General features: G+C 33.3%; 1 protein-coding gene across 4 annotated transcripts; it reads left to right on the top strand.

Annotated features, from left to right (window-relative positions):
- Nucleotides 1-780: 780 nt before the first annotated feature.
- LOC148172330 (uncharacterized) lies at nt 781-27,070 on the top strand. 4 transcript variants are annotated; one of them, XM_088038630.1, is made up of 5 exons: nt 781-1,219; nt 16,146-16,218; nt 21,995-22,160; nt 25,666-25,787; nt 25,840-27,070. In XM_088038630.1, the coding sequence occupies exons 3-5, from the start codon at nt 22,125-22,127 to the stop codon at nt 26,333-26,335; spliced, it is 654 nt and encodes a 217-aa protein (XP_087894756.1). In that variant the 5' UTR covers nt 781-1,219; nt 16,146-16,218; nt 21,995-22,124; the 3' UTR covers nt 26,336-27,070. The 4 variants fall into 4 exon arrangements, with proteins under 4 accessions (XP_087894756.1, XP_087894755.1, XP_087894757.1 ...); XM_088038629.1 differs by having other exon boundaries at nt 21,992-22,160; XM_088038631.1 differs by lacking the exon at nt 16,146-16,218 and having other exon boundaries at nt 21,992-22,160.
- The last annotated feature ends 18 nt before the right edge of the window (nt 27,071-27,088 follow it).

Below are 27,088 nucleotides of genomic sequence, written 5' to 3'. Positions count from 1 at the left end.
TTTGAATCGGCTCAAAAAAGTGTCTAGCATTTCACGAATGGAATGAAAGGATCCGAGAATCCAGTTTTATGCATTCCTTAAGAATTCCATAAAATTTTAAGGATTCCTAGAGAATCTTATATCCTGGACTTTGGAATTTAAACATTCTTCTAAAATCCCTAATATTTCTAAAAACTTTTGAATAGAGAACACTGAATTTATTATTTCTGTACATTTCAGTTCTTCAATAGTTAGGAATATGAAAATAAATGAACATGAGAATTATTACGCAAATCATTAATTTCCGAAAAAAAAATGTACAAAAGCTGCATCAAGTTATTCAATAGTGAAACTACAAATCATCAGCAAGGAATTCTTTTATGCTGTTTAAAAGTTCAACAGATATAAACACATTAATATTTTTATGGCAATTTTATTATTTTTATTTTTGATGTATTTCGTGTACCTATCAAATTTTACAGCACATTCGAACTTTATTAGGAACTCTTGAACTGAATTTTAAACTGCTTCTCGTTTTGTCCTTTTCATGGGTTTCAGCCAACTATTTGGAGGAGCAATTTGACTGTATTTTCTGATAAAATTTCCAGGTTCATTTCTCTTGTTCGAAGCCGTCGCGTACGGACTTGGTAGTGGGACATCAGGTCTTGTGTGTTTAACTTTGAGCTTACGAACAGTCGGCGCTTGCTGTCGTAGTGTCCAACATGCTCCCTCGGTTGCAGACATCAGTTGTACCTTCCAGAGTGCAATTTCTATCAATAGTTGGTGAAAACGAGTTGTTAAGAGAGTACATCGACAGTTTCTTCAGGAGGCGACGTTAAAACTGAACGCAATGTAGCCAGAAATCATGCGAAGCTAGTGCCAGTAATAATTTATTATTTTAATAAACTGTTTAGTTTCACCTGCGCGATATAAACTTTTTAAAGGAAGTGACAGTTTGTTTTGTTTTGGATAATAACCCATATATCCGGAATTTGTTGTGATAAATATTTTAAGAATTCAAAAATTTCCCTGTGCAGATTTTATTCACGGTACACGTGCCACTCTAATTATGCGATTAAACAATTGATCGAGTGTTTACATGTTGATTGATTTATTTTTGTGTTGTGTTGTGAAGCTTGTTAAAAAGAAAAAAAGAGACAGCCTCGCCAATCTTGCACTCTCTTTGGATCTGTGATCTGTCTTTACTTATTTACACCTGCATCAGGACTCCCTCGAAACGGTAAGTTAAACAAGTTTTATTTATTTTCTACTTTCGACTGATTGTAAATATCTTAATTAGAACGCTTGTTTATACGTAGCGCTTTTCAAAATTCACCCATTTTCAATAAATCCCACACCTTCCAACTATTTTAAACGAAAATTCCGAGTTAATTAAATGTGTCACTGTTATTTTTGCCAGAGCCGCGGATTAATTGAAATTAATTGAAAAAAACTGGACCTTTAATAAATTTATTCCGAAGAATTTCAGATATGTTCAAATCCATTACTCATACTTTTGGTGGCGACAAATGGAACAATGTTCGTATCGCACCTTGACCATTAGATAACGTGATTTCTTAACTTTACGTTATGTAAAACTAATTGTGCTTGAATGAATTAGCGGGAGCTTCAAGTTTGATACTAACGGGACTTTGGACATTTTACTGAAATCAAAGCGAAAACAGCACTTAATGTATTCCTGTTATTTGGCAACACGTTGCGACAGATATATCATACTAAAGTAACTTTACGATCACTCTTAAAAGTAATGTACTTATAACTTAAACTGAAGGTGGTATACTCTGTATATACAAATCCATTTTATTTATAAAGTGATGGGAAGTGGAATCCAAGAACTTGGAAAAGTAGAAACACCTTCTATTAATTTTTACGTAATTAGCTCCCATATTTCCAGTAATTTATTATCATGTTTGGGAAGAACTTTCTCTAATGAAGCGATTGGAATTTCAGAAGCATTTCTCCCAAAAATATACAAACTGTTGAAAATAATATCAACAAACAATGGCTACGAAGTGGAAAATTGGTACCCTCCACTCTGCTTAATCTTTTTCTGCAATCAACATGCCTAGTTATTGTTAGCCTGTCTTTGAAATAAAACCAAATTGCGAGCAAAACAAGAATAGTCCCAAGCTCTCTGGTTTATATTTTGTTCGTGGTGTCCTGGTGACGTAATTAGAGCAAATGGAGAGACTTTTCAATTCGCCGCTTATTTATGCTTTGTTGAGTCTTCATAACGATATTAAATAATAATCCGGTAGCACTGCCAAGATTTAAAAATGTCTACTTATGTTTACGCAACAAACGCAAAAGTTCAAGATATTTATCTCCTTTGGGAGCCCAAGAACATTCTTGCGGTGTTTATAAAACGTATTTCACGGTTTTTACGCGTAATAAATCCACCGATGCACATAAGGCGTAAAATTCTAGACACGAGTCATTGATCAAATCGTTCGAAAGTGAAACGTCTGCCTTAAGGGACCAACTAATTGCTAAAAAATGTCCAATTGTCGGCATGAAGACATTAGTGGCAATTAAGCAACCGGAAACGCTTAAACTAGTGCCAAAAGCTGTGGTTTATGGAATTATTACGCGGCGCGATGACAGAATGAAGATGATACATTCCAAGCGGAAAAAACTCAGGGATGCACCCTAGCACATCTTTAGAACATATTTAATAAATATAACAAGATAAACGCTTGAAATATTTACTGCAAACGATACCTCATAAATAAACTATAATTACCACATTACCAAAAGATAATGTCACACATGAGCTATAATTTAAGACTAACATCTTTTGATTGTATCTACGGCTTAATCCAGACCGCGCGGATTTTTCTCCAATTGTGCGCAACACAATCGTCTTGGTGGTCATTTGATATCAGTAATCAGAATACAAATTCGCAGACACAACAAGAGTAGAATCGATCTTCCTCGATTAAAATGTAACACATGCGTGACAGCTTGACAAGCACCTGAATGAATTATCAATGACAATGCAAGGTTTCCTTTTTCCATAATTGTGATTATCGCTGATAACACGGCACCGGCGGCGGCGAGCCGTTCTTTTTCCAAGAACCAATTTGAAATTTGATTTTCAGGTCAAAACGTGCATTTGCACAGCCAATCTGTTGTCACCTAGGCATGTTTATCTTCCGTTTACAAAATTGGTTTACTGGCGCCCCTAAGGCACGAGCTGTTGGCATGGTACGTGCGTAATGGCACAGACGTGGAATCATCTTTTTATTTCCATTTACCTGAACACCTTTACAAAGTACCTCTTTGTGTCGTTCAAGTTTTGCTTTTAATTCACAGAAGCTTAGCGGAAGGTGGTACTTACCTGGAATTGAAACCTAGTAAATAGGTGCTTTAAAGAATACCTGGCGTTCAGTGCAAACTATTTGAATTTTTATGGAGGGTTTTTATTTTGTGGAAAACAAGTTATAAAGATTTGTGGAAATTGTTATGGCCAAACTTCTTTCATTGCCATCACACTTGATGACAAGAGTCTCTCAGTACTACAGAAAACGAAGATGTTTTTCTGCATAAACATTGATGACGGCTAAAACTGTTATGGCTAATTGAACTAATTAATTTTTATGTTCGTAATTTTACTACCGTTTAACTGTTGCAACTGTAAATTTTATTAGATGCGAAATCACTATTTTTTGTTTGTTTGTCAATTGAATAACAATTGATCGAAATACAATTTAATGAGGTCGTTGTGACGCTAAAACCTGAACCTTGTATCTAATATTAGCAATTTATTAAAACAGAATCTCTAAACAAAACTGAAATAACTTTTTATTGAGTGAAATATTTGCAAGGTAAAAATTTCTGTTACATTTAAATTGATAAATTGTTTGATCGATAATTAGCTTTAATTGACGCAGCGATATGTCTAAATCTTTCACATTAATGTTTTATTAGCACTAACATACAACTTTCACGCATAAAGTAATTTCAGTATGTATAATTTTCTGATATTTGCACACAATTGAGCGTCAACAATGCATTTATTGGATTCATGATCGATTTGCTCTTGCAATTAAATTATAAAGTTTTTTTAACTAAACTTAAATTCCTGCTGTTTTCATAGATTTTCACAACTAAGAAAAATACAAAAATCGCCTCTTTTCGGATCCTGCTTAACAGCGTTCTTAATAATTTTTTTACCAAGAAGCTGACACCAAGAATGGAAAGGATCTCTGTAAAAATCAAAAAGCGCGAGTTAGTTCGCTGTAAAGCATCGTAATTGGACTGCCATGGTCGGCAGAGATGCAGGACGATTTGTCAGATGTCAGGGCAAAGATTTAATCCACGGCATGTGGAATTAAAATGCGGGTTCGTTTTTTATCCTGTGCTGGTCCCTTGGTCAGAATTAAAAGTCATATTGGTGGACGAAAAAAATCAAATCCTAAATACTAAAGACGAACAAATTATTTCCGGTCTCAGCATTGAAACTCTCAATTAACTATTATGGACCACACAGTATAATTAATTATCCAGCGGATTGCATTAGTAGTCTAGAAAATATGTAAAGTTTGCACTCTCTAAAATTATATAATTGTGTTTCTTAATTGATCGCTTATTAATACATCTTTGTTTTCTCTTTTCGCAAAAAAATTACGACTATTGAACATTTTATGGCAGTTTCAAGGTTCCATTCCTAATATTTTGAAACAACTTCTATTAATGCAGCCTAATTTTGAAGAAACAGTTGATTGACGATTGAAAATAAACAATTAAATTTTTATTGCCCAGCAATTTATATTTTACTAATTGGAGCTTTGTTTTGATCTTTACCTTGAGTAAAAGGACGCAAATTAATAAACTGAAATTTTCACTTTTCGCGTTATTTTATTACATTCTAAATGTTTTAACATATATCAGAATTTGGCTGTAAGCTAATCTTAAACGTCAGGACTTCATTTTAATCTTGATTAAAATTTTAACACACGCAGGTATTTTATAAATCAACAGGGTAATAAATTTGGGTACAGCAACATACTTCACACGTTACGAAATCCAAAAAGCTGCAGGAATAAAGAAACGGTCTCATCGCTGACCCTTGTGGGATACTCTCATAGATAAATCTGCAGTCGAAATGCAACTTATTTGTCAGCTTATTACATTAATTTTCAATTGCAAGAAACCTGTTTTTCTACGTTTATTTGCCACGTCTCCTTAAAAATAAAATTCAAATTTACACATTTATAAGTTTGATTTATAGTTTTTGTTGTATATGTAAAACTTGGCTCGGTGTGAGCTAAATCTCACGATTTTGCAATTGAAAATACATTTACGACTCGTATGTGGCCAGAATTCAAATTTCTTTTCAACAATTTCAGAGTCTAGACGGAGTGTGTACGAGATAGGTACATATCCATTACACATTTTATGACTGCTTCACACGAAATTTCAAGTATTTCAATTTTACGACAATGGTCATAAATAATATTTTAGTCAAGTCGTTTTTTTTATGTATACTTGCATATTGTGTCAAGTCAATGACTTGGAAATCAAAATCGGCCGAATCCAAAGTGTCTATTCACAATTTCTTATCTAACTATATTTTATTACAGTTGTGACACTAGCAATAAAACCAAACTACTTTTACTATAAAAAATATAGCTACTATCGGAGATTAATTTTAACTCGTATAAATCGGCATAAATTAATAGCTCGGCATTATCTTAATTAATTGTGATCATTACGTCATTTAGATAAAATAAAAAGATTTACATAGGAACTATAAAACGTGGGTGTTACACGCATTTTCACCACGATAAAATGTCTTTTGTGCGTATGTAAATGACTACGCCAAAACTACATAAACGTTTTTCAACCGATAATAAAATTTATTATCTTCAGTGATGGTTCGCGTTATGGGCATTATCGTTATAGGAAAGTGGTAATTCGATACAATGCAATAAACATATAAACAATGCGTTAATACCGGTGGTAGCAATACCATTTATTTTTCAAGCGTTCAACTGACACCTGCACTATTCCTATGCGACACTTTAATACAACTGCAATTGTACAGTAGAATTATTTTAATAGTAATGAAGTAGTAAAACTGCACTAAAGCTATTTTTAGAGCTCGAGCAATATTGGCATTGATACGGCAGAGGTCGATGCAACGTTAAAAAATCAAAAAAAAAGCGCTACTACGAAAGATAAATTCAATATTTTAGATTCTCCAATATATTTTGATACAATTTTTTGGAACTACGACTTTGCACATTAGTGTACTTGCTAATTACCGTCGGGAAAACCTATAATCCATGCGTGGGACATTCTTTTTCGACTACTTTCCAAAACTGTCAAGTTTATTTTGAAATGGATGGTGGCCCAGAGGTAAACGTTTTAACCGGGGAGGAGAAAGGGCTATTATAATAATTGTACATTTGAGCTACTAACACAATAACTTTTTAGTTGGCTAGCATCATAATCTTGTCATTACAACGGATGAAATCGTGCGTAATCCGTTTTCTTATGCAACTTGTTACATGAAGGAAAAACCTTGGAATGGCTCCAAGAAGCTTTTTTCGTATTATTCTCCAAATGTGTAGTGGAGAGATGAAAGAAAATCTTTTAGATTTTGCACATTTTGCGGAAATCCACCTAAACATCCGCTTATAAAACATGAAAGTAACATTTCCTATATGCAAATATGAAAAATAATTAGTCCTAAAAATATTCCTAATTAAAGTAATTGAATGTTTTATAAAATCCGCTCTCTACACCTAACTTTAGCTATAATTGTCGACAACCAGAGGAAGCTGTTAATGTATGTATGGTACGTATGCTTTTTTATTAACTTCAGACAGGCTGAGTTATATTCACGTCAGATGAGCAATTCCAAGGATGATCCCAAAGACCACCACGCGTTTTACAATTTCAAACTAAAAAAACTTTGATCAATTACCTCAAAGGTAATAATTATGATCAAATCAGATTTGGTTTGACTGTCATCCGATCGCTTAGATCAATTTCACTCACTTAAATGGGCATTTCTTACCATTAGAACCAAGATGGATACATGGAGTCACATTACAGATCGTGTTCCGATCGACATAATCTCGATCAAACTCCATGACTCATAGGAACAATCTCATAAAACCTTCTACTACTGTAAGCAGTAAGTTTGAGACCTACACAGGTATCAATAAGCCATGTCTAATTTTAAGTGCCCTATACATTATTGATATGAGTATCTGTAACTTGTTTAGTATTTTTCAATTTACAATCAAGTTCCTGCATTGATTAAGGCGCCTAGTTTTGCCATTGAATGGTTTTTTGTAGACGTTATGTAATTATTGTACGCAGTGTTTATGAAGGTGTAGGTTTTTCTGTCTGTGAGTCTTTAAATGAAATCATGAAATTTTTGTGTCACGAAGCCACTGAATATATTCGTCCGAGCGCAAGAACAGGATTTTAAATTGTTATTTATGGAGAAATTAAGGATGTTTTTTAATTAAAACAAGATGTACAGTTAACCACGTTATATCTAAGTACTTTTCGTAATTTCTGACCGCTCAGCGTGGTGATATATCTTTACAAACTTAATTAGTTTTACATCCACCCGTCTTACTTCCATTGACTATATTTTATACTAGTATCTACCGAAGTGTGTATGTTTTATTACACTTATAATTTCAACGCTTGTCTACGTACTCTTGAGATATTTATTTGCGGCAACAAAAACGAAATTTATCTCTCAATTCATGTGTCTCAGGACGAGCTTTTTTGAATTATAGACAGATGTTTCATTACTATTAATGAACATATTTTTCACCAAATATGGCAGGCTTGAGTTGGTTGGAAATTTAGGAACTTTTGGTGACAGGGGGAATTTATGGGTCTAGACAAGTGCAATGAAAAAATCGGGGAAAAAAATGTTGCCAGGCTAAAATTCTGACAAAATTAGAAAATGGTATCAGTTAAGGAAACTTGTTCAAATGATTTACATTTAAATGTTTGCTAAAAATTGGTTAATTACATGTTTTAATTAAACATTTCTTATTTTTAATTTAACATGAAGAGAAAGTGGAAAACAGTTGTACCTAATACCTACTAATAACTAAAAAAGGAATGACATGACATAAATGAGTTAGGCTGGGCTAAATAGAGGATTTCAAATTTACAGAGGATAAAAAGAAAGCAAAATTTTTCGTCAAAATTTTTTAAAGTTTCAATTTTTATAGGAGAGAAGAAATTTGTAAGTGAATATGCAAAATCCTCGTATCGAAATTTGTATGCATGGAATACAAATTTCCGTTATTTACAACTACACTGGAGTATATTTAAATAATGTGTTTTAAGTTGTAAGTACTCAACTTGCAATCCCATTTCTGTATAATAGTCCAATAATCAGCTAAATCATAAACAAACATTAATCAGCAACCACACGTTTGAGGAAATGTTAAAACACTTTGCTTTGTTAGTTAGCTTTGTACAATAACAGCAATAAATCACCTGTCGGTACGACAATGCAATACGAAAGAAAATTCAATTATATTGCATGTAAAATACTTTGATATATACCTATATTCACGTTTTATGAACACCTACCCACTTACAATTGCAATAACAGAAAGTAGTTAAATGTACGTGTGCAACTCTATCGTTGAAATCTCTCAGGATAAACGGATTTTTCTCGTTTTAAGTATAATTTCACGTTTTTAGCCTTTACGAATAGACTGCCTATATATCAACATTCTTTGATATTAATAGTGTCAAATAAAAAATTCCATCGTTAAAGTTGAAGTAGTTTCTTAACTTCTTACGACATCTCAGATTATCTTAAGCGTGAATCTGGAATCGAAATTCCGTTGTACATGTGCAACATGTATCACGATTACTAAACACCGTAGTTTGTGCTTCTAGTTAGTAAAAACTTGTTTTCCGGGTGTTTTCCGGAAACGACATAAATCGCTATTTTTAACGAACACAAAGCTGTTGGTACTATAATACAAGATGGCACGCCAAGGACTAATATTTCAGTTCCAGTAGTTTATTAAGCGTGACCTATGTATATGAAAATTACCGCTTTTGACCGAGAGAAATAAATTTAAACGTAACCGACATATAATCGGTTAATTGTGATAAACCTCATAATTTGCTGTCGGCCGCGTGTGTTCTAGAGCAGACTTGCTAGAGGGCGTGTCAGTCAGTCTGTACGCTGTCTGGAAGTCCAATCACCTTTAGTGGCCTGTTGCTGCAAATTCCACTTTTACCATAAACAACTTGGATTTTGAATTGACTTAATTGATGTGTGGTGCGTTTCTGTTTACTTACATCTCGAGAATAAATTATGTCGAAATAATACACAAATATTTATCTCATCGCAATGGATGACTCGGCTCTTGCGTGGAGAAAAAGTGCGATTTTCGATCGATCCTCTGAAATTATTAAATACACGAAATGATGGCTTCATTTTCAAAACAACTTTCTTAAAAAATTTGCGTATATGTAAACTGAACTGTTTATCCATACTTACTGAGAATCCTTCGGGTATTTATGTATGTTCAATTTGAAAATTAAATTCAGGAGAATATAAACTAGCCTGAAAAATATTGTTGTAAAGTGGCATTTCATTTTAAAATTATTTCTTCGAAACTAACGTTCTCCTGGAGTTTATTTAGTTTTTCGCTCAAAGACTCCTATCGCATTAATTTCAAGTATAAATATTTTCTTTTTATTTATCAACTTATGTAAGCACTTACCGGTGTTTAGTGTAAAGTTGTTTTTACAGAACTAGACAACAAATGGATATCTCCGTCAATTTGCGATTTACACCTTAATTGACTTTCTACGAAGGTAAAGAGCTCCCGAACCCACAAAGTAAACAAACAAGAAAATTATTGCAAACACTGTTTACCACAATTTGGCGGCTAACAACTCCGCCTAATTGCAAATTAAAGCGCTCATTTCTTTTTGTCGGAATGGAAAAACAGAATAGATAATAAACGATCTTTGAAGCTCATTCATCTTTTTATCACTTCCGTGCTGCTCTGAGCGTAATAATTAATTAAGTTATTGCTTTATTTCAGCTCCCCAGGCTATAAAAATAAATAAAGATTGCGGAAAAAATTAATTTACCGCGACATGTTTAAGTGACTTTCATGATCACTTTGCCGGTGGTAAAGGGGAAACAATGTAAGAAAAGTTCATTAGTTGCGGAAATTTGTCAAAATGATTTACGAGGGTTTTATTTACGTGATGGGTAACAGTAAAGTTAGGCACGCCACAAAGACCAGGTTGGTTTTTCACTAAGATTTACACCACTGAACTGTTGTACCGTACGGGACGTTATATTGTGCAATAATTTACATACATCAAACTTGGATGTAATAGAAAGTAATATAAAAGCACGTCAGCGTTTATGTCGTCTATTAAAATATTGTTATTACAGATAGATCAAAGCTCTGTCAAACAATCTTATTGCTTCTGGACTTTCTACTTCTTAATTCTTGGCTCTGTTCTACAATTTTGCAATTTTTAGGTGTCTTATAAATATTTCTACCAATTACAATGTTGCAATAATCACTAACTTTTGAACCTCTAACCTTCCCTTGGATTTTTCCTCTTTTTTATCTTTTAGTTCTTGCGGTGGCCGACGAATGCTTTTCTTAACGACCATGTCATTTTAATTAACTGTCATAAAATGTGGTGAATATCAACACAAGTGTCGCTTATCAAAAAATTAAAATGGTATTTACTTATGGTTTGCAAGAATTAATTAAGACTCCCATTCTATTAACCCTTTAAAAAAATTCTTAATCCTGTAACGACGTACCCAATTTACTCTTAATTGAATCTTACGTAATTTGAATAATTGCACCACGCAAAATATACACCTTCACAGACATAGTCTTCTCATTTTTTCCCTGGTCTCTAAATCGGCGACTGCATGACATTAATTGAAACTGGTTGAATGAGCTTTTAAAGCTTTTAATCCAATTTGAATTGAGCGTCATGAAATTAAACAAGTTTAAATTTAGTATAATTGAAGGACTTTTTGTTTGTTTCTCTGAGAATGTTTTTCTTGCGAGAAGCTGCGTCTTCGTGGAGTGTTTCTTGTTTGTCGACCTTCGTCATTTGAATCTTTAGTAACCTACAAGTATTCCACTTGAAAATTGTACAAGAATTTCTGACTGTTCAGGGCGGTGGGAATAAAGCGCTCTACTTTTTGTTGCAAAGATGTTTAGTTTTGTATGAATCCGTTTTTGTACACGCAAACCGGATATCGGCGTCAATCAATTATGATTATGATTATTAATCAGAAAAACGAGAACAATAGAAGCCAAGTCGGTAGTGTGGGTATCAATAGCAGGTTTTATTCAAGAGCCTTGCCTCCAATCAATTAGAACACTTTACACCTTTCAGTTAAAAATAAGATTTATTCGATTCATATCTAATTATAATCTGTAGGGTCGTCTGATTGTCTGGAAGGTAGCTCAATCGTAAAGCTTCTTGAATCTCGTCCAATCGCGTGTATTAATAGTAAAAAATTAAGTACACACTACTGGCAACAAAGTCATGTAATGAAGTGGTAAAAACTGTACTTGTCACATAGTTCTCAATCAAAGAAAATAAAGGAGCAGACTGCCATTTCCGTCAGACCATGGGCTAAAAATTCCTACCTTCTTTCAAAGTGCACTACTTCCGGATTTGAATCCGTTTTGCTTAGGTCAGGTTTAAAGTTAATTGAAAAGATAATTAAATTTTTCTCATCGCTAGTTGCAACAATTTCGAACTATGTAATTGGGCAAAAAATCATTTCTCGAACCAAAGCAAAGCAAAATTTTACACTTTTATCTGGGTAGTAAAAGGCGTTTCATTATTCTTCGTGTTTACATTATTGCTGTACTGTCGTTAAAGTAGAGAGCTTAACGATAATATATGTTTATTGAATATGTATGCGAAAAAAATAAAAATTGTTAACAACACAAATGTGTCTTTACCACTGTCGTTTACATCTAATTACAACTATTCACTTTCCATCAGCGACAATTTTTATTTGGTCCGGCGGGCAGAAATAGCCTCCCTAAACATCAAAGTTTTTTAAACCCGCAACTGAATTGAATTTCCTAAACATCAGTGAAAAATAGACGCGATTAATTTAAGAGATGATTTGGTGTATTTTGTTTATAAAATGCGAATTCCTAAAAGGAGATCGCAATTTATTTTTGGCTTGGGAGAATTTTGAAGCTGAATAAATGACGTTATAAAAATATTTGGGTAGAATGTAAATATTAAATACCTCCACTGATTAAACCACGTCTAAAATTTACAATCGGGAGAATTTTTCAAGCTGCAGCGGTTTCATCGGTATGCTGTTTTGACCACCTGAAAAAGTGCGAAAATGTGTCGACAAGAAAAGGCGACACGGTGTTTTGTTTAAGAATGCCGTTTTATTTATGAGCGCAATGAAGTTGCCAAAACAGTCTTTTGTGTGCAAGAGAAATTGATTAATGAGCGATTGTTGTTTTGCAATCAGTACAATTGAAGGAACTATGTCTAAAAAATGAGCAAAAACGTTAATAAGATTTCTGGAAAAAAGTCGAGACGACAGTAACAAATGAGTAAGACGAACAACATACACTATAATTATGAAGTTAACTAGCATAATACTTAATTATTATTTTCATAACGAGGTGTGACAAGCGCCGGCGTCTTGTCTCTGGAATGTTGACAATGCATTGCAAACTTTTTCTTCATCAACTCATAGAAATAAATATTCAAATAGCGAAACGTGCAACAGGTTCTGTTAGACCTGCTTGTTAACATTGTATGTAATGATATTTATTCGCTGTTTATCATGATTTTTCAAAATCCTGTCTTCTTATCCTTGGAAATGCAAAACAGACAGTAAAAGACATAAATCAAAACGCAGACGAAATGGATATACATTATTAACACCCACAGCATCATTTTATATAGATATGAATATATCACCTACTAAAAGGTATTATTTCCCGCAAGCTCCTAAAAGAAGAATGTAGGTAGCTTTATCGTTCCGACAGCATCTCTTGAATGTTTCAACAGTACTTTATAAATTGCGGCTGCCACTCTGTATTGAACAAAGTTACAACTGTCATTGTCTTCCTTTCGTTTAGCGTGTAACATCTTATTGTCTCAAAGTGAAGTGTGAAAGGGCGTGGTAGTCCTTAAAATTTCAGAGACTTACATATATATGTTTCGGTTGAAAACTGATCGTTCTCACGCAAATTACCTGGTATTTAGCAGCCAAGCCTTAGATTAGGAGACCACCACTGTTTGGTTTACAAAGACGTTTTTTCTCACATTTTCGAGGCGAACACTGGAAGGAAATATTTCTAACTTGCCATTTTGCGACTTGTTATGACCATTTTCAAAAGTACTGTTATTCATTGAACATTACAATGTCATTATGGCACTTTCTATTTTTAGCTGATCAAAGAAAATTGATCTCGAATTAAATTTATGGGCGACTATAAAAAGAAAGCGGTAATTTATTGTTACGTTTTATGAATTGGAAATGGATTTATAAAACCTGTAATGTCACCCATTTACATAATTGTAACACTAAAGTAGACCAGTGTTGATAACTTTTATGCCCGTCTTCAATTATTGTCTTTGGGATTCTATGCTAATTGGTGAAGTCCGATTTAAATAAATGTGAGCTGTTTTTTCTAAAAATATATTGTAGATAAATATTGCTAATTTTCTCGCGGTATTTATTTACATTTTTATTTATAGCCGCACCGTATTTAAAATTTTTGTTGCAAATAGGCAATTTTTATCGAACTGAAAGCTGAAAGTGTCTTAATTTTTTTTCTGCTGGATATTTGGAGGATTTGGATTAGATACATAATTCTATCAAAAAATTGACAAACTTCATTGAATTAAAAGTGGCAAAATTAAAATCTGGCACATTCAAAATGTAAGTTTAAAATTAAGTTTATTTGTGGATTGCCGTAATTTATTACTAATATCTACGTTTTATGAATTGAAAATGGATTTATAAAACCTGTAATGACACCCATTTACATAACTGTACCACTAAAGTGGCCAGGCGTTGATAAGTTTTATGAATCCTCTTCAATTTAAAATAAATCAGGGCACAAAAATCTAAAAAAATCCTATAAATATGATGATTTTTTAACTGATCTGGTTCTTTTCATATTTGTGTAAATACGTGTACATTGAAATAGACTCCCATGCATAATTTAATAAATTAGCAGTTAACACCAAAGCACGTATAAGTAAAACTTTTTTAATGTGTCGGCGGTAGATAGTTAATTTTTCTTCAGATGTCCCCAGTTCCTTTAACGGTACTTTCCTGTATCATTCTGAATTACAACATTTTATATGTGGTGCAAATCGTCTGTTTTTCGAATCATGTCAACGCCTAAAATGGCTTCATTTACATGTTTTTACTAATTGAGTTACATTGCTAAATAAAATTGCTTCACAGGTATTTCTAGGTTTGGTTTGATTAACGACCAATAGTACATGTATATGGCTTTGTGTCTGTGTTAATTGCATAAGAAAATATGAATATTGAAATTTTTATACGTAGATGAATGGTAAATTTTCCAATTTATTAACATCTCGCATATGTGCGTTAATAGCTGCTTTTTCAATTATGACTGGTCAACAAAGAGCAAATAAGGTGGAAGATATCCTGATTAGCTGTCATAATTATAATTATCATTTGAAGTATGTCATTGCTTGTCCCAATCACTTTAATTTATCAGGCTTACTGTACATTTATTACTCACACCCCCACAAACTAACAAGAAGCTTCCCACCCAAAAAAGTTTTATTGTTCTCTATTGATAAGCATATAAACAAATTATGTCTAATATTTTAACATTTATGTTAACAACTTGATAAAGAACGTACTCGTTTCAAGGCTTATCTTGCTCACAATCTCCTCCTAAGGGACAAACTAAGACGTGTGGGAGTAAATACCAAATAAACTTTTTATTCCACGATGAGGACAACCATCACATAAGTTATCATTAGAAAAGTGATTCGATTTTATTGTAGGAAAGAAAACGCGAATTAGTATGCTGACGGCTGTTTTTATTTATCGTTTTCTTAAGCAAAACAATGAATCTATTAATGTAATGGGAAAACAAGACCACCCCAGAATCGTGCCATTCCTTGTTGCACAATTTGTCAATACTCTGTGTCACCAAATACCTACTCATAAACCACTCAAAGTTTTTCAAACCACTGCGGGTGGCACAGGATTCTTCTCTTTGAGTGTTGGAGCATATAATACCATATTTCCACGAGCTTGACAGTGCTATTGTTGGCTGTCGACTTGAGAATAAAATTATAGCACTATCAATCATTATTGAATACATTTTTTAATTTGTAATAAATGAGAGTTATAGACTTAGTAAAATATTAAGTTACTCGGAAACAATAGTTTCTTGTCTTGGGGTTAAAAACTTTACAACGTAAAAGCGCACATTAATTTTTATCTGCTCTAATAAAATGATAAAGTTTATTGTCTGGCCTGCAGAGTGTAGTGTTGCGATAGGACCTGGAAAGGGTTAAAAGAGTCTTTTAACCCCTTCAACAGGCGCCAAAGGCTTTGTTTTATATACATACTTGTATATCTCACATGAACGAAACAGAAAACAGAAAAATATAAAAAATATCGGGACATTTCAGATTGTGGGTTTAAAAAGCGGAAATGAGACTTGCAGAGAACATCAAAATTCACGAAATTTTAAACGCATTATAAAAGACAATTTTACGGCGAAAAGTACTAAATTTATTTCGATACTTTTACGAGCGTTACTACAAAAAATATTGTAACATCTTAATCCTCATAATAAGCTGTCAGGATTAAAATTGGGTATCATAAAATTTTGCCTGGCCAATTTTGGAGCGAATTTAAATAATTTGACGACCATTATAAATTAAGGAATTTTCGCAAAAAATCCTTGATGCACTTAAACGCTGATAAATGAGTGGCGATTGCAAAAATATTGTAGGAATTAAATGTTTATGTAATTTTACTTCGACCTCAAATAATTCCAACGCTTGGAGGCGGAAATAAATAATTTATGCATTTTTTGTTTGTTTACAAAAAATTCCGTACTTTTCCTCAATGCTGGTATTTTTTTCAGAAGAAAAGTGGAGGCTGAAATTTACGAAAAATGAACTTTTCTCCGACTTTCTGGCCCGAGCATCGCCTGAAAGGTGAGTACAGTAGGAATTCTTGGTCAACAGTTCAACAAAAAGGATAACGGAGATCATTAGCCGAAAAAATGCGTCCACAACATAAATATTCAAACGTTTCTACACCTGTAAAATTTCAGTAGTCACAACAAATTGTAGTCAGTTTCTAGCTGTTCAAACATTATGAACATTGTTGTATGGTCACGAATGTGGTCCCAGTTGAGGCTATCACGATGGGTGGCCACTGACCAAACAACGTTGTTTTTAACGAATACGATCTGCTATTAACTTTTATTTCTCTTTTTTTAACGCCGCAGTTCTCATGTTATATGAACACTATGTATGTTAATAAAAACAGTCGACATTTTCATTAGTTAATATTAATTCATTCAGATTTTATGCGGCGTCGCCAAGATCACACCAAAAGTAAGGTCATAGGGGCATGTAAAATTGCGAACCAAAAACGTTCCTAGAAAGCCGCACCAGCCGGCAAACTTCTATTGTACTTCTCAGAATCATATTCTTTTGAAAATCGGTTCGCTGCACGCAGTTCTTACAATCGCACCAGAAGAAAGTTGTCAAAAAGTTGTTCTAATTACCGTAAGTAGAACTTTATAATCAATTTTCTTGGCATTTAGCTCTTTACCTGAAAGCCAAGACGTGTTAACAAACTAGACGTCGTAAACATGCCTTTTCCAAACCTGAATACTAATATGGTTAATTCGTAAATTTGTTAGAAAAGATCTCATTCCATTGAAGAGACGAGCCGACATTCAGTGGGAAACAACGAATTTTACAAAAATTGCGGCGGTTTGTCACATTGTGTCCACAATTTATCTGGAAACGTCTAATAAAATTGTGGCCCGTGTTTTGGTGGTGTTAATGCCCACATGCGAAAGCTAACATTTCTTAAACTGAATCTAATTGATTTGAAGGAGATGGAGAAATGTCGTCATTTAAATTTTCCTCGACAAGTTGTAGTGTGAATGATGTCCATCTACTTTTATGATTTGCCATAAATGTCACTCGGGATCTTTAAGGTGATCAAGAAGACTAACAAATTATTTAGATTTTTTCTCTTATCGCCGAATCTGCTGTCGGTACTGATAATTTTATTATCCCGCGACATTTAACTTAATTACTGATAAACAAACTCATTGACTATGCAAATTGTTCCAACTTTCTTAATTTGTTTTATTCTTCGTATTAAAAAAACCTTCATTGATTTGTAGGAATAAGAATGAAATAAGAGAAAACACATAATTCAGCGGTACGGTCATATCATTATCATAAACTTAACTGCCATAATGGCTTACTTAAGCGGTTTTTCATAAAGCGGAAACATAAATTGGTGGCTGTTATTTACGACGTCTTAGAGTATTGCAGATTGCATTTTTAAAAACAGGTAAATTTCGTTTTAGATGTAGTTTAATCCGATTATCAGCTTAACTTAAGAATATTCCTCTCGGTATTTATTGCTGTCCACGTCCGTTCACGTATGCTTTAATATTTTAAAATTTCTCAGAAGCAATATTAGTTTCACTTGCTTTGTGGGTGGCCAATGCCCCAGTTTACAAACTGGAAAGGAAGGTGTTAGGAGTTTTTTCTTCCATTTTTTTGAGTTTTGCCAGGAAAAATTTTACTTGAACAGGCAGGTGTGTGAGACAAGTATAATTACAAGAATTAATTATTTCGATCTTAGCGTCAGAAAAGTCACCCGATTTAATTAAACTTTCCAGTCATAGACCTTCCCAACGAGTAGTTAGTCCGTTTTACCCATATTTGTAAAGTCAATATTGGTTATTTCCATATAAGCTTAATACGTCATGATGGTATTTTTATCAAACCAGACACGTGTAAAACTAAATTCGTATTAGCGGCTAATCCAATTGATGGAATTTTTAAGAGGTGTGTTCGCTGCAACCACTACAATAGATAAAAATCATTCACGCCGTTTCAGACAATGCCCTTAGAAATTTATAGGTAGGTATTGGCAGAACAAGATCGTTTGAACCAATTTGCATATTATACTTAATTGAGTATTTGTGCAACTAACAAGGTTGCTGTTTCATCCCACTTATATCCAGCGAATAATAATAGGGCGGTGTCGTATCTTTAAGCCAGATCACACTCTCATACTTCAGGTTGTTCAACCAGATTTTATCAAAACGGATCCGTCCTAAGTCGGGAATATCTGCACATCGGAGTTTAAGACATCAATTATGTAAGAAATGTGGTTATTAAAATTTTAATCAATCACTGATTTACCGCAGGCACGCAAAAATGCACAAGGATGGCGTCAGCAGACGTCACATAAAAATTATTGATATACTGTCATAATTAATTCAAATCAGACCTTGGTGTGTTTATTGTAAAAGGCAAAACATTAAGATACGAAACATACCTGAACAGACTATTAAAATAGGTATTATTTTATTCCATGTCTTCCTTCTTGCTAGTCATGATAAACTATAATAAAGCAAAACGTAGCAATTAATTCACTCATTAATTAAGCAATTACAATTACCACTTTTTTTATTAAAAATGATTGACACGTATGACAGTTCAGTCCTCTATCTAAAGGTAAACGATTCAGGTAAAGATTGAAATATTTTAACCTAACTGTAAAATCTAACGCATCCTCGATAAAAGGTGGAAATTTGTTTAAAAATGTAATATTCCCATCATGCCGGCAAAATGAACTCAAAATGTCAGTTTACATTTTTACGGCTCCGTTTCATCTCTCGCTGTAATTATAGAGATATTCTTAGCAATCTGTTTGTGGGCTATTGGCATAAATTGTGAATCTATTTTAAGTAGCAATAGTTCACAGATATCAATCATATGCTGTAATTATTGTTAATTATGTTTGAGAGAAATTGCAATTGCGTTTAAGTTTGTGGTTATTGCCTCTCAACCACAAAGTTTTTATGGTCAGGATTTATGGGAATTTAACACAAATTAAATCGTATCTTTTTCTTGAGCAGAAGTTTTTGCAAATTACACTAGTCAACAAATGGTCAAGTGGACAGTCGTTTCTGACCTTTGATTCCGACCTGCAGCTCAGGTCAGGTTTCAGACAAATTAGCAAGTTTGCAGTTGTGCATAAGAATCGAAGTTTATGAATTACGCACGATGATAAATATTTTGAAAAAAAAAAAATTAACGTTACAATCAAAGAACCACCAAAACGTCACAAATTTTTTTATTTATTTTGTACATTAGCGGCGCCAAAATAGTGAAAATCGACTTCCGACCTAATGAGGGTACGAAGAAAGTGTTACTAGCCTTGACTCTAATCGATTTCATAGAACCCTTTAACTAGCAGGTAAAAATTCATTGCTCAAATCTAAGAGTAGGTGATCAGATATTTAAGGACGGAAATGTAGATAAATATTTTCTTTGAACCTTTACCAAGCTTATCTGAAGGGAGGAAGTCGATTTTTACTATTTTGACATTGCCAGAATTTCAGAAATTCCGGTGATGAGCGAGAAATAAATTCTATTAGATTTGCGGTTTTTGTTGTAAATTCTTTTTAATTTTACAGGTTTTCTGCAGTCTTCTAGTACACACGTCTATTCTTCAAAAGTTCGTTCTATGTTTGCTTCCAAATTTGGCTTTTTTTACCCGTTTTTGACTTTACATTTTAGAAAATTTAGAAATTCTACTGATTTTAAATAAAACAGGGGAAGTCTGAAGAATCACAGAGAAAAGTTTTATACTTTTTATACTACTTTATAAAGAGCTTTATATCCCCGGAACTGCGGCAGATAGAACGATGCGGATTTCGCCATCGTTTTCTTGCACTTTTGTTGCTAAGAATTTGATCTCACAAATCCCGAATACAAATTTTTTTTTTGGTTTTACAATTTTTTCCCTAATTTTCAGAGCTGTATATCTCCGGAACTACGACTGATCTCTGGACCCACGTGAGAGTATCTGGAATTCTCTGCAGTTTTCTAAGGTTTTCGACGACTATTTATCTATTTTGCCATCTTCTAAGTTGAAATAAGAAAAATAAATTTCTATCATCCTCGTTTGATCTATTTTATTTAAATACACGCTTTCACCTGAAAGCTATTAAGTCTTTCTTAAAATGACTGCACAAATGAAAATATTTATACACATTATGCTGATGCCAAATATTTCCAATCTCTAAATTTATTTGTTGGTTTCGTGATTTTTAGTTGAAATTAAACTCGATTATTTTGCAATTTTATTGTAATTTCCAATTATCGGCTTATAGGCTTAGCTTACCGATTACTTCAACAATGATACAGATTCAAAGATTTAATTAGTTTAATTAAAATGTAAATTCCCTCGTCAATGATTTAATTTTATTAAACTGCATAAACTTTTACGTTCTAAAACTTGAATGTCAAGTTCTTACAACAACATTATTGGTTCGAAAGACTGGATTTCGTAACATTCTTGTGGATTTCATTCAATTAGACATTCTTATGTTCGAGCCAATAACAAACCATCAAAGTAAACAATCATCGGAAGTTATAACCACGTTTCTCAATGAAATGGGGAATTTCAAATATGTACTAAATCAATAAATATTTTCGATTTATTTTCGATCGAACGGGCGTTTTATTAGATTTTTTTTTCAAAATTTGCGAGGCAACCAGTTGATGCACAAAAGGTATTTGATTGAGTTTTATAAGACGTTTACTGATAATTTTTATTTTTGTTTTATGACAAAGGCAAACAAACAATTTAGTTAATAAAAAAAAACATTTACTTTAACACCATGTGGTTTATGATAGCATACATTCCTCCAAGTACAAAGTTATTTTTAATACAAGTATCTAATAATACATATAACGCAAGATCTTAAAATAATTATTATAATCCTACCTATAGCTGAATTCCTGGTGTGATTTACGAGTCATTTTCAAAACAATTTCGCGGCGATTGTTTTTCTTCCACCAACCGGCGCAATAATGCCCCGCTTTGTTCTTCAATTTGAAGAAGACAGTGTGAATTAGCCGGACAGATATAAGAACTGAGAAAGTTGCATTGTTTGGCGTGGTGCAAATACATACAAAAATGGACTTACAGAATGTGCGGAATGCTGGGCATGAACCAGTTTATCAAAGCACTTTGTGATATCAAAACGAATTTTTCTGGCCGTATTTTACGCGGTTCTGATAGCATTCATAGGCACTTTCTACTAGTATATAGACGGAAATTCCATCAAATTTATCGGCCGTTAAAACTGCAAATCAAACTCAAACGCATGCATCTTCTGACTCATAAATTCCGATTGATTGAATTGACGGACGTAAAATATGCTCCCAAACAGTAATAAAGAGCGCAAAGTCAAACAAATTTAAAAATAGCGTTTACATTAAAAAATTCGCGACATAAATGATTCATGTAACGATGATACTTACAAAATTCTTGTGTATGCACGCAATTCTTCAGATAAAAACTACATAACATCCGCCAACACAAACGAATTTCTACAAGGCGTAGCTTAGACTTACCCCAAAAGTTATCTAATGAAATTGCGAATAGCAACAAGTGGGCGTCGAAAGCGCCAATCACAGCGTCGCGACGTAGGCGTCTTGTTGAGTATGTGCGTACAAATGCACTATATTAAACGAATTCTCAATGAGATCGATTAGTTAATTAGTTAGACTCTAGATTGATTATACCCTGTCAGTTCTGAGTGACAATTAAGCCAATCAAGAAAGACATAAAATTGGTAATTGTTTTTTTGGCAAGCCATACCTAAATAAACGCGTATAAACCAAATGAATTACATTTGGAATTTTTTTCCAGAAGGAACGTCCAAGTCGTGGAGATGATTACTTTAGGACCTTTTCAAGAATAACACGCCACTAACAGCGAACGAGGTGCAAGGGTTGGTCTTACCCTTAATCCTCAAAATTATTCAACGCCATCTCAGGCTACTATGCTAATTGCACATTGGATCCGAGCCCTCATTGCGGTAAGTCGAATTTTATTACCGAAATCGTAAAAATTCACAAAGAGATATATCATATTTATAAACAATTAATTGAGTTTTTATGCGTTGGAATGCCGTAAATTAATTATGGTGTGTCAATATTTCATAATTTTACTGCGTCATAAAATCATATAAAAAAGATATTGACCATATTTCTCAACATTAATAGGATACAACACTTCGCTAGTAGAAACAGGGAATTTTTTTAAGATTTCATACTGCAGTAATTAGCTCGATTCTGGAATTCTTTGTGTGGGTGGTGCTGCGTAAAATAACATGTAAGCTGAATTTTTAATAAGCAATTTCAAAGTTTAAATTGCACACATTTTAGTTCTTGAGACATCCATTTTTACAGATTATGGTCTTACGGTTATCAAAAATTTCCAGAAATTCTCTCTTGCTATCGCTAATAACTTCAAGGTACACAAAATTTCTGGAAACCATAATATCCAAAGACCTTTAAAGGCTTTAAGATCCCTTCAAACATTTTAATTTTTTTCTCATAATTTTTAAAAAGACCTCCAAAGCTAGAACCGTTTAAATCTCCAGAAAAAACTCAGTTTTCGTCTAAACTGCTAATCAATCGAAAATATACCTGTCATTAATGTAAAAAAGCGTCTAAATTAAGGTAATTTATATCACATATAGCGTTAAACAAAGCAATTACTGAGGTATGTAAAACACAGATATAATCTGTCGCCGCTAATTGTTATAGCACGAACTGTCGACACCGGTAGTAGAAGACAAAAGAAACAAAGAATGGAGTGCATCTATATTTTAGCTTATCTCATCGCCAGTTCAAGTAACAGCTCGTAAATAGTCACGGAAGACATAAGTAAAAAAAGTCAGAACTATCCATTTATAAATGTATTTTTAATTAGAGATTTAAAATTCTTCTCTTACATCCTTTGACTGCAGTATTTTTTATGCATATTATTAAATAACGGAGAGAGCTCACAACTCACAGCTGTTATTTCAAGAATGAACCTCCTTCAGGTAATCTAGAAGAACCAGTACTATAAATCCAAGAGTCGTCGCAAGTACAAATTGTCAAAAATGGTAAGAATTAGACAGTGATACTTTCTCTCGTGTTTGAAAATTGACTAAACAAAGAAGAGTAATAATAAAATTAATGTGTAACCAGACGGAAAGTTCATATGTTGACCTACCCACAGTACATTCTAGAACAAACATCAGATTGTGTTTGTTTTGACATATAGGGGTATCTATTTTCTCGTGCTATTATTGTTAAGCCAGAGCTGAAAGTTTACAATATATTATATTTGAATTCCTGGCTAAAATAAGAGTGAGTTTGAGCAAAAAATAGCTGCCATGAATTTACGTGAAATTTATTTAGAAATTCCTTATTTACGTTTAACATTGTTTGCTCAACTTCTATATGGTCTGGTGTGAACGAGAATCGTCAATAAATATAAAGCAACTCAATTAACATCATCAATGGAAAACCCGCCATAACTTCAGCTATATTTCAAGTTTCTTTGTACACTAAAGTGTCAATTACTTAATACTAATTATTACAATTAGCGCTTCCAATAAAGATGTGTTATTTATTTTTCCTTAATATTTCACACGGATCTTTAATGATGCTATTTTGTCAATTACGTGATAAGAGTAAAGCAAGACGTATGGGAAGACATTTAACATTTTTATACCCAAAGTGAATAAAACATCATTATAATGGAGTATTAGATAACCAATAAATTCACCGCCTTCTCACACTTCAAATGTAGGTGGTTGTAATGAAGATTTATGGTGAGATTTTTAATTACAAGAGTGATTAATAACCTTCTGAAGGAAAGATAAATAATATCTTCCTCACTTTAGGACGCATGCATTCAACCACTACGGTGCATAAATTTGTAGAGTGCATCACAAATAAATTACAATCACTTTTACACGATCGACTATAATTGAATGTTTGCCTGTTATCTTCATACTTCATCGGAAAACTTAATTCATACTACCAACAAGTACGAATAAATAACGCTGTGGAACAAAGAACTTTGGTGTGGGTATGTCATTTCTTCTAAGAGAGATATACTTCTGCTGAACATGCCAACATGCAAATTATTTGATATGGGATTATAATAACTAAAAAATGTACGGGGGAGCTTCAATTTTACATGGGAATTAACTTGTGTGGGCATTGTTACAGCGTCAGGGGTCATAAATCTTTGATTTTATTCTTATATAAATTTATAGTCCATTTTTAAATAAACTGGGAGATAACTAAACGACAAGAACCGGCACTTACTTATAATAATTTATAACACTTATCGCGTCGATGTGTATATATTAGTGAAAACTTTTGAAGTCTGTTACATCATAGATTTGTATGCGATGAAAAAGTGTTGATACATCCATTAATGGTCTATTTAAAGAAAAGTTGCCTTATATTTATTCAGTAATTATCAGTATTTGTCGCGGTTTTCTGAGTTATTTTGAGGGCCTAAGCAGACTATAGAATTTGAAATCTGCTCTGTCTGTCTCGAAGCGTGTTTTTGAGAGTTTGAAGTTAAATATTAAGTAAAAAGAAATACCAAGACGATGGAAAAAACGTTTTGCATTTTTACAATTCTTTGATTGGATATTTCGATTTTTCTTGGATATTTCGAATTTTAGGTCTTCAGTAGAGCCTTTTGTTTTTAAATTTTTTCAGTTTTGATAAGATTTCTGGGTTCTATACGATTGTTAATTTACATTTTTTTATTTCCATCGCCATTGCAGTAAACCTTTCGGAACATTTACCGTATTCATAAAATATTAAAATTTACAACATGCGAATACCTAAAAGAAATGACAAAAGATTCTATAAAATTTGATGATCACATACCAATTTGAAATAAAATGTGTTACTTTTACACTTGATATTCAATACCAGTAATTCTTATTTTTAGTCATAACTCTAATATACCAAATATGAGTTTATTTGTATCCTTTTCGCCACTCAATAGGTCATGTCATCGAGTGGATCTAACACCAAAATACTAATTAAAACAGCGTAAACATATAAACCCATGTTAAAAATTATACCACTGCTGTTTTAATATACTCGTCAAGCAAAGAAACTTCTAAATGATGACACTTACAGTTATTCCAACGTTAACATGTATTTATAATCTTGTAAGGTGTCAAGGCGATTTTGTTTCTGGATTATAAACAACGCCTAACAAAGGTGTGCTATTGTAGATAAATTACTTAATTAATTACCGTCAGTTGAAAAAGAGTATAATTACCACAGCTACACTTTCGTTATTACCACACCATCAAGCAAACTATAGCAAAGATTTAACGATTGTCCATCACAATAATTCACGCTTGATTGTCGTTTTTTTTGTCTCAGTGTTAATGTAAAGTCTATATTAGCACGACGAGGAAACATTTATGAGCATTTTGAAGAGCTAGACGCGTCATAATCGTAACGTTAGTGACTTTTAGTACTAGTTATTTATATAATTTTTTGCAGGTGCTTGGCTTCGCCGCGGTTATTCCTCTAATAACTTGCAACGAACAGTCCAACAACACTTTTTTTGATTTCCCTCGTTCCAAGCGCAGTGCCCGTAAACACCACCATCCATTGGAAATCAGGTAAGACCTCAGTTGTGTAAAATAGAGTAATTTGACTGTTTTTGGTTTGCAGGTACGACCACAAGTCCCCTTTACATAGTCCTGGCAAATATCTGACTCATCGAGAGAATCAAATGTTGCTAAGACAAGAAAGAAACGGAAGCGGCGTCGAGTGTTGTCCGTCAGTTCTTGAGATGATCGAGCCGGCAGGTGGCAAAAACCAAGCCGATGAGTACGTTGAGTTGTACAGGGATGAAGACTATAGACAGAGATTCTACGAGTTATCTTGTCACAAAGAAATTTTAAATAAACCGTGCAGGTTTATGGATAGGAAAGTACACGAGCATTCGAAGTGTGTACAGAAATATAGTTACACGTACGCGTTGGTGAAGGATCTTGGGAGGCACCAACACCGCCCCAAGACCTTCCCATCGTTTCCTACGAGTGGACCTGGAGGACCCACGTGGACTTTAGACTATATTCGCGTTAGAAGTGGTTGTGGTTGTGTAGTTATGCCTAACAAGAAGAAGCGCGATAGACAGAAATCTAAGAAAGCGCAAAAAAACTGAATGTAAAGTTTTGAAATTACGTTATGCCAAAGTAGATATTACGACTTAAGACGAGAACACAACTTTGTTACCCGTGATGCTCATGATCTGACGTACTGACTTGTACTAAACGTAAAACATTCCTATCAGTATGCTGTTCTGATCAAAGTACAACTTAGGAAAGTGGAACCAGAACTAAATGTGTACTTTTCACACGGCAAATAATGACTTAAGTGTTAACGAGATCTATTAGACGAATACTGATGAATCAGTAAAGTAATAAAAATGATCACGCATCAAAATAATAGTCCTAGTGCATGTAAATGGTTTGGAATGGGCGATTGCCGAATTCGTCCAAACCTGTACTTAGTAATATTCATACCAATTGTTTTGTGACCCACAGAAAGTGTCACACTGTGTATATCCAAAGAGTATTAATGTTTATCAGGTGTTTTAGAACATTACCGGAACATTTGTTTATAGACTTTCAATCCCAGTTCCGGCAGTATTCTTTTAAACACTGACGAAGAACAGCAACACATCTACTTAGACTTGTAACAATAATTATTGAAAGTATTAAATTATTATTGTGTATTTAAGGTTACCTACCAATATTCAAGGTACTGAATTTATATCTAATAACGATATAACAAATTTATTCAGTATCGCTTCATCGTACTGAACTATTAATCCCAAACAATAAGTTGTAAATACCTACTATGTAAGTTGAAATTATGTAAATATCTTCTAACATTATTTATTGCTTTTATACCT

The sequence above is a fragment of the Gnatocerus cornutus genome, chromosome 6 (genome assembly GCF_029298725.1).
Source record: "Gnatocerus cornutus isolate USDA-ARS CGAHR chromosome 6, icGnaCorn1.1, whole genome shotgun sequence".
In the NCBI taxonomy this organism is placed as follows: domain Eukaryota; kingdom Metazoa; phylum Arthropoda; class Insecta; order Coleoptera; family Tenebrionidae; genus Gnatocerus; species Gnatocerus cornutus.
The sequence above is the reverse complement of the archived record's forward strand: the minus strand, read 5'-3'. Positions and strand labels throughout refer to the sequence as shown.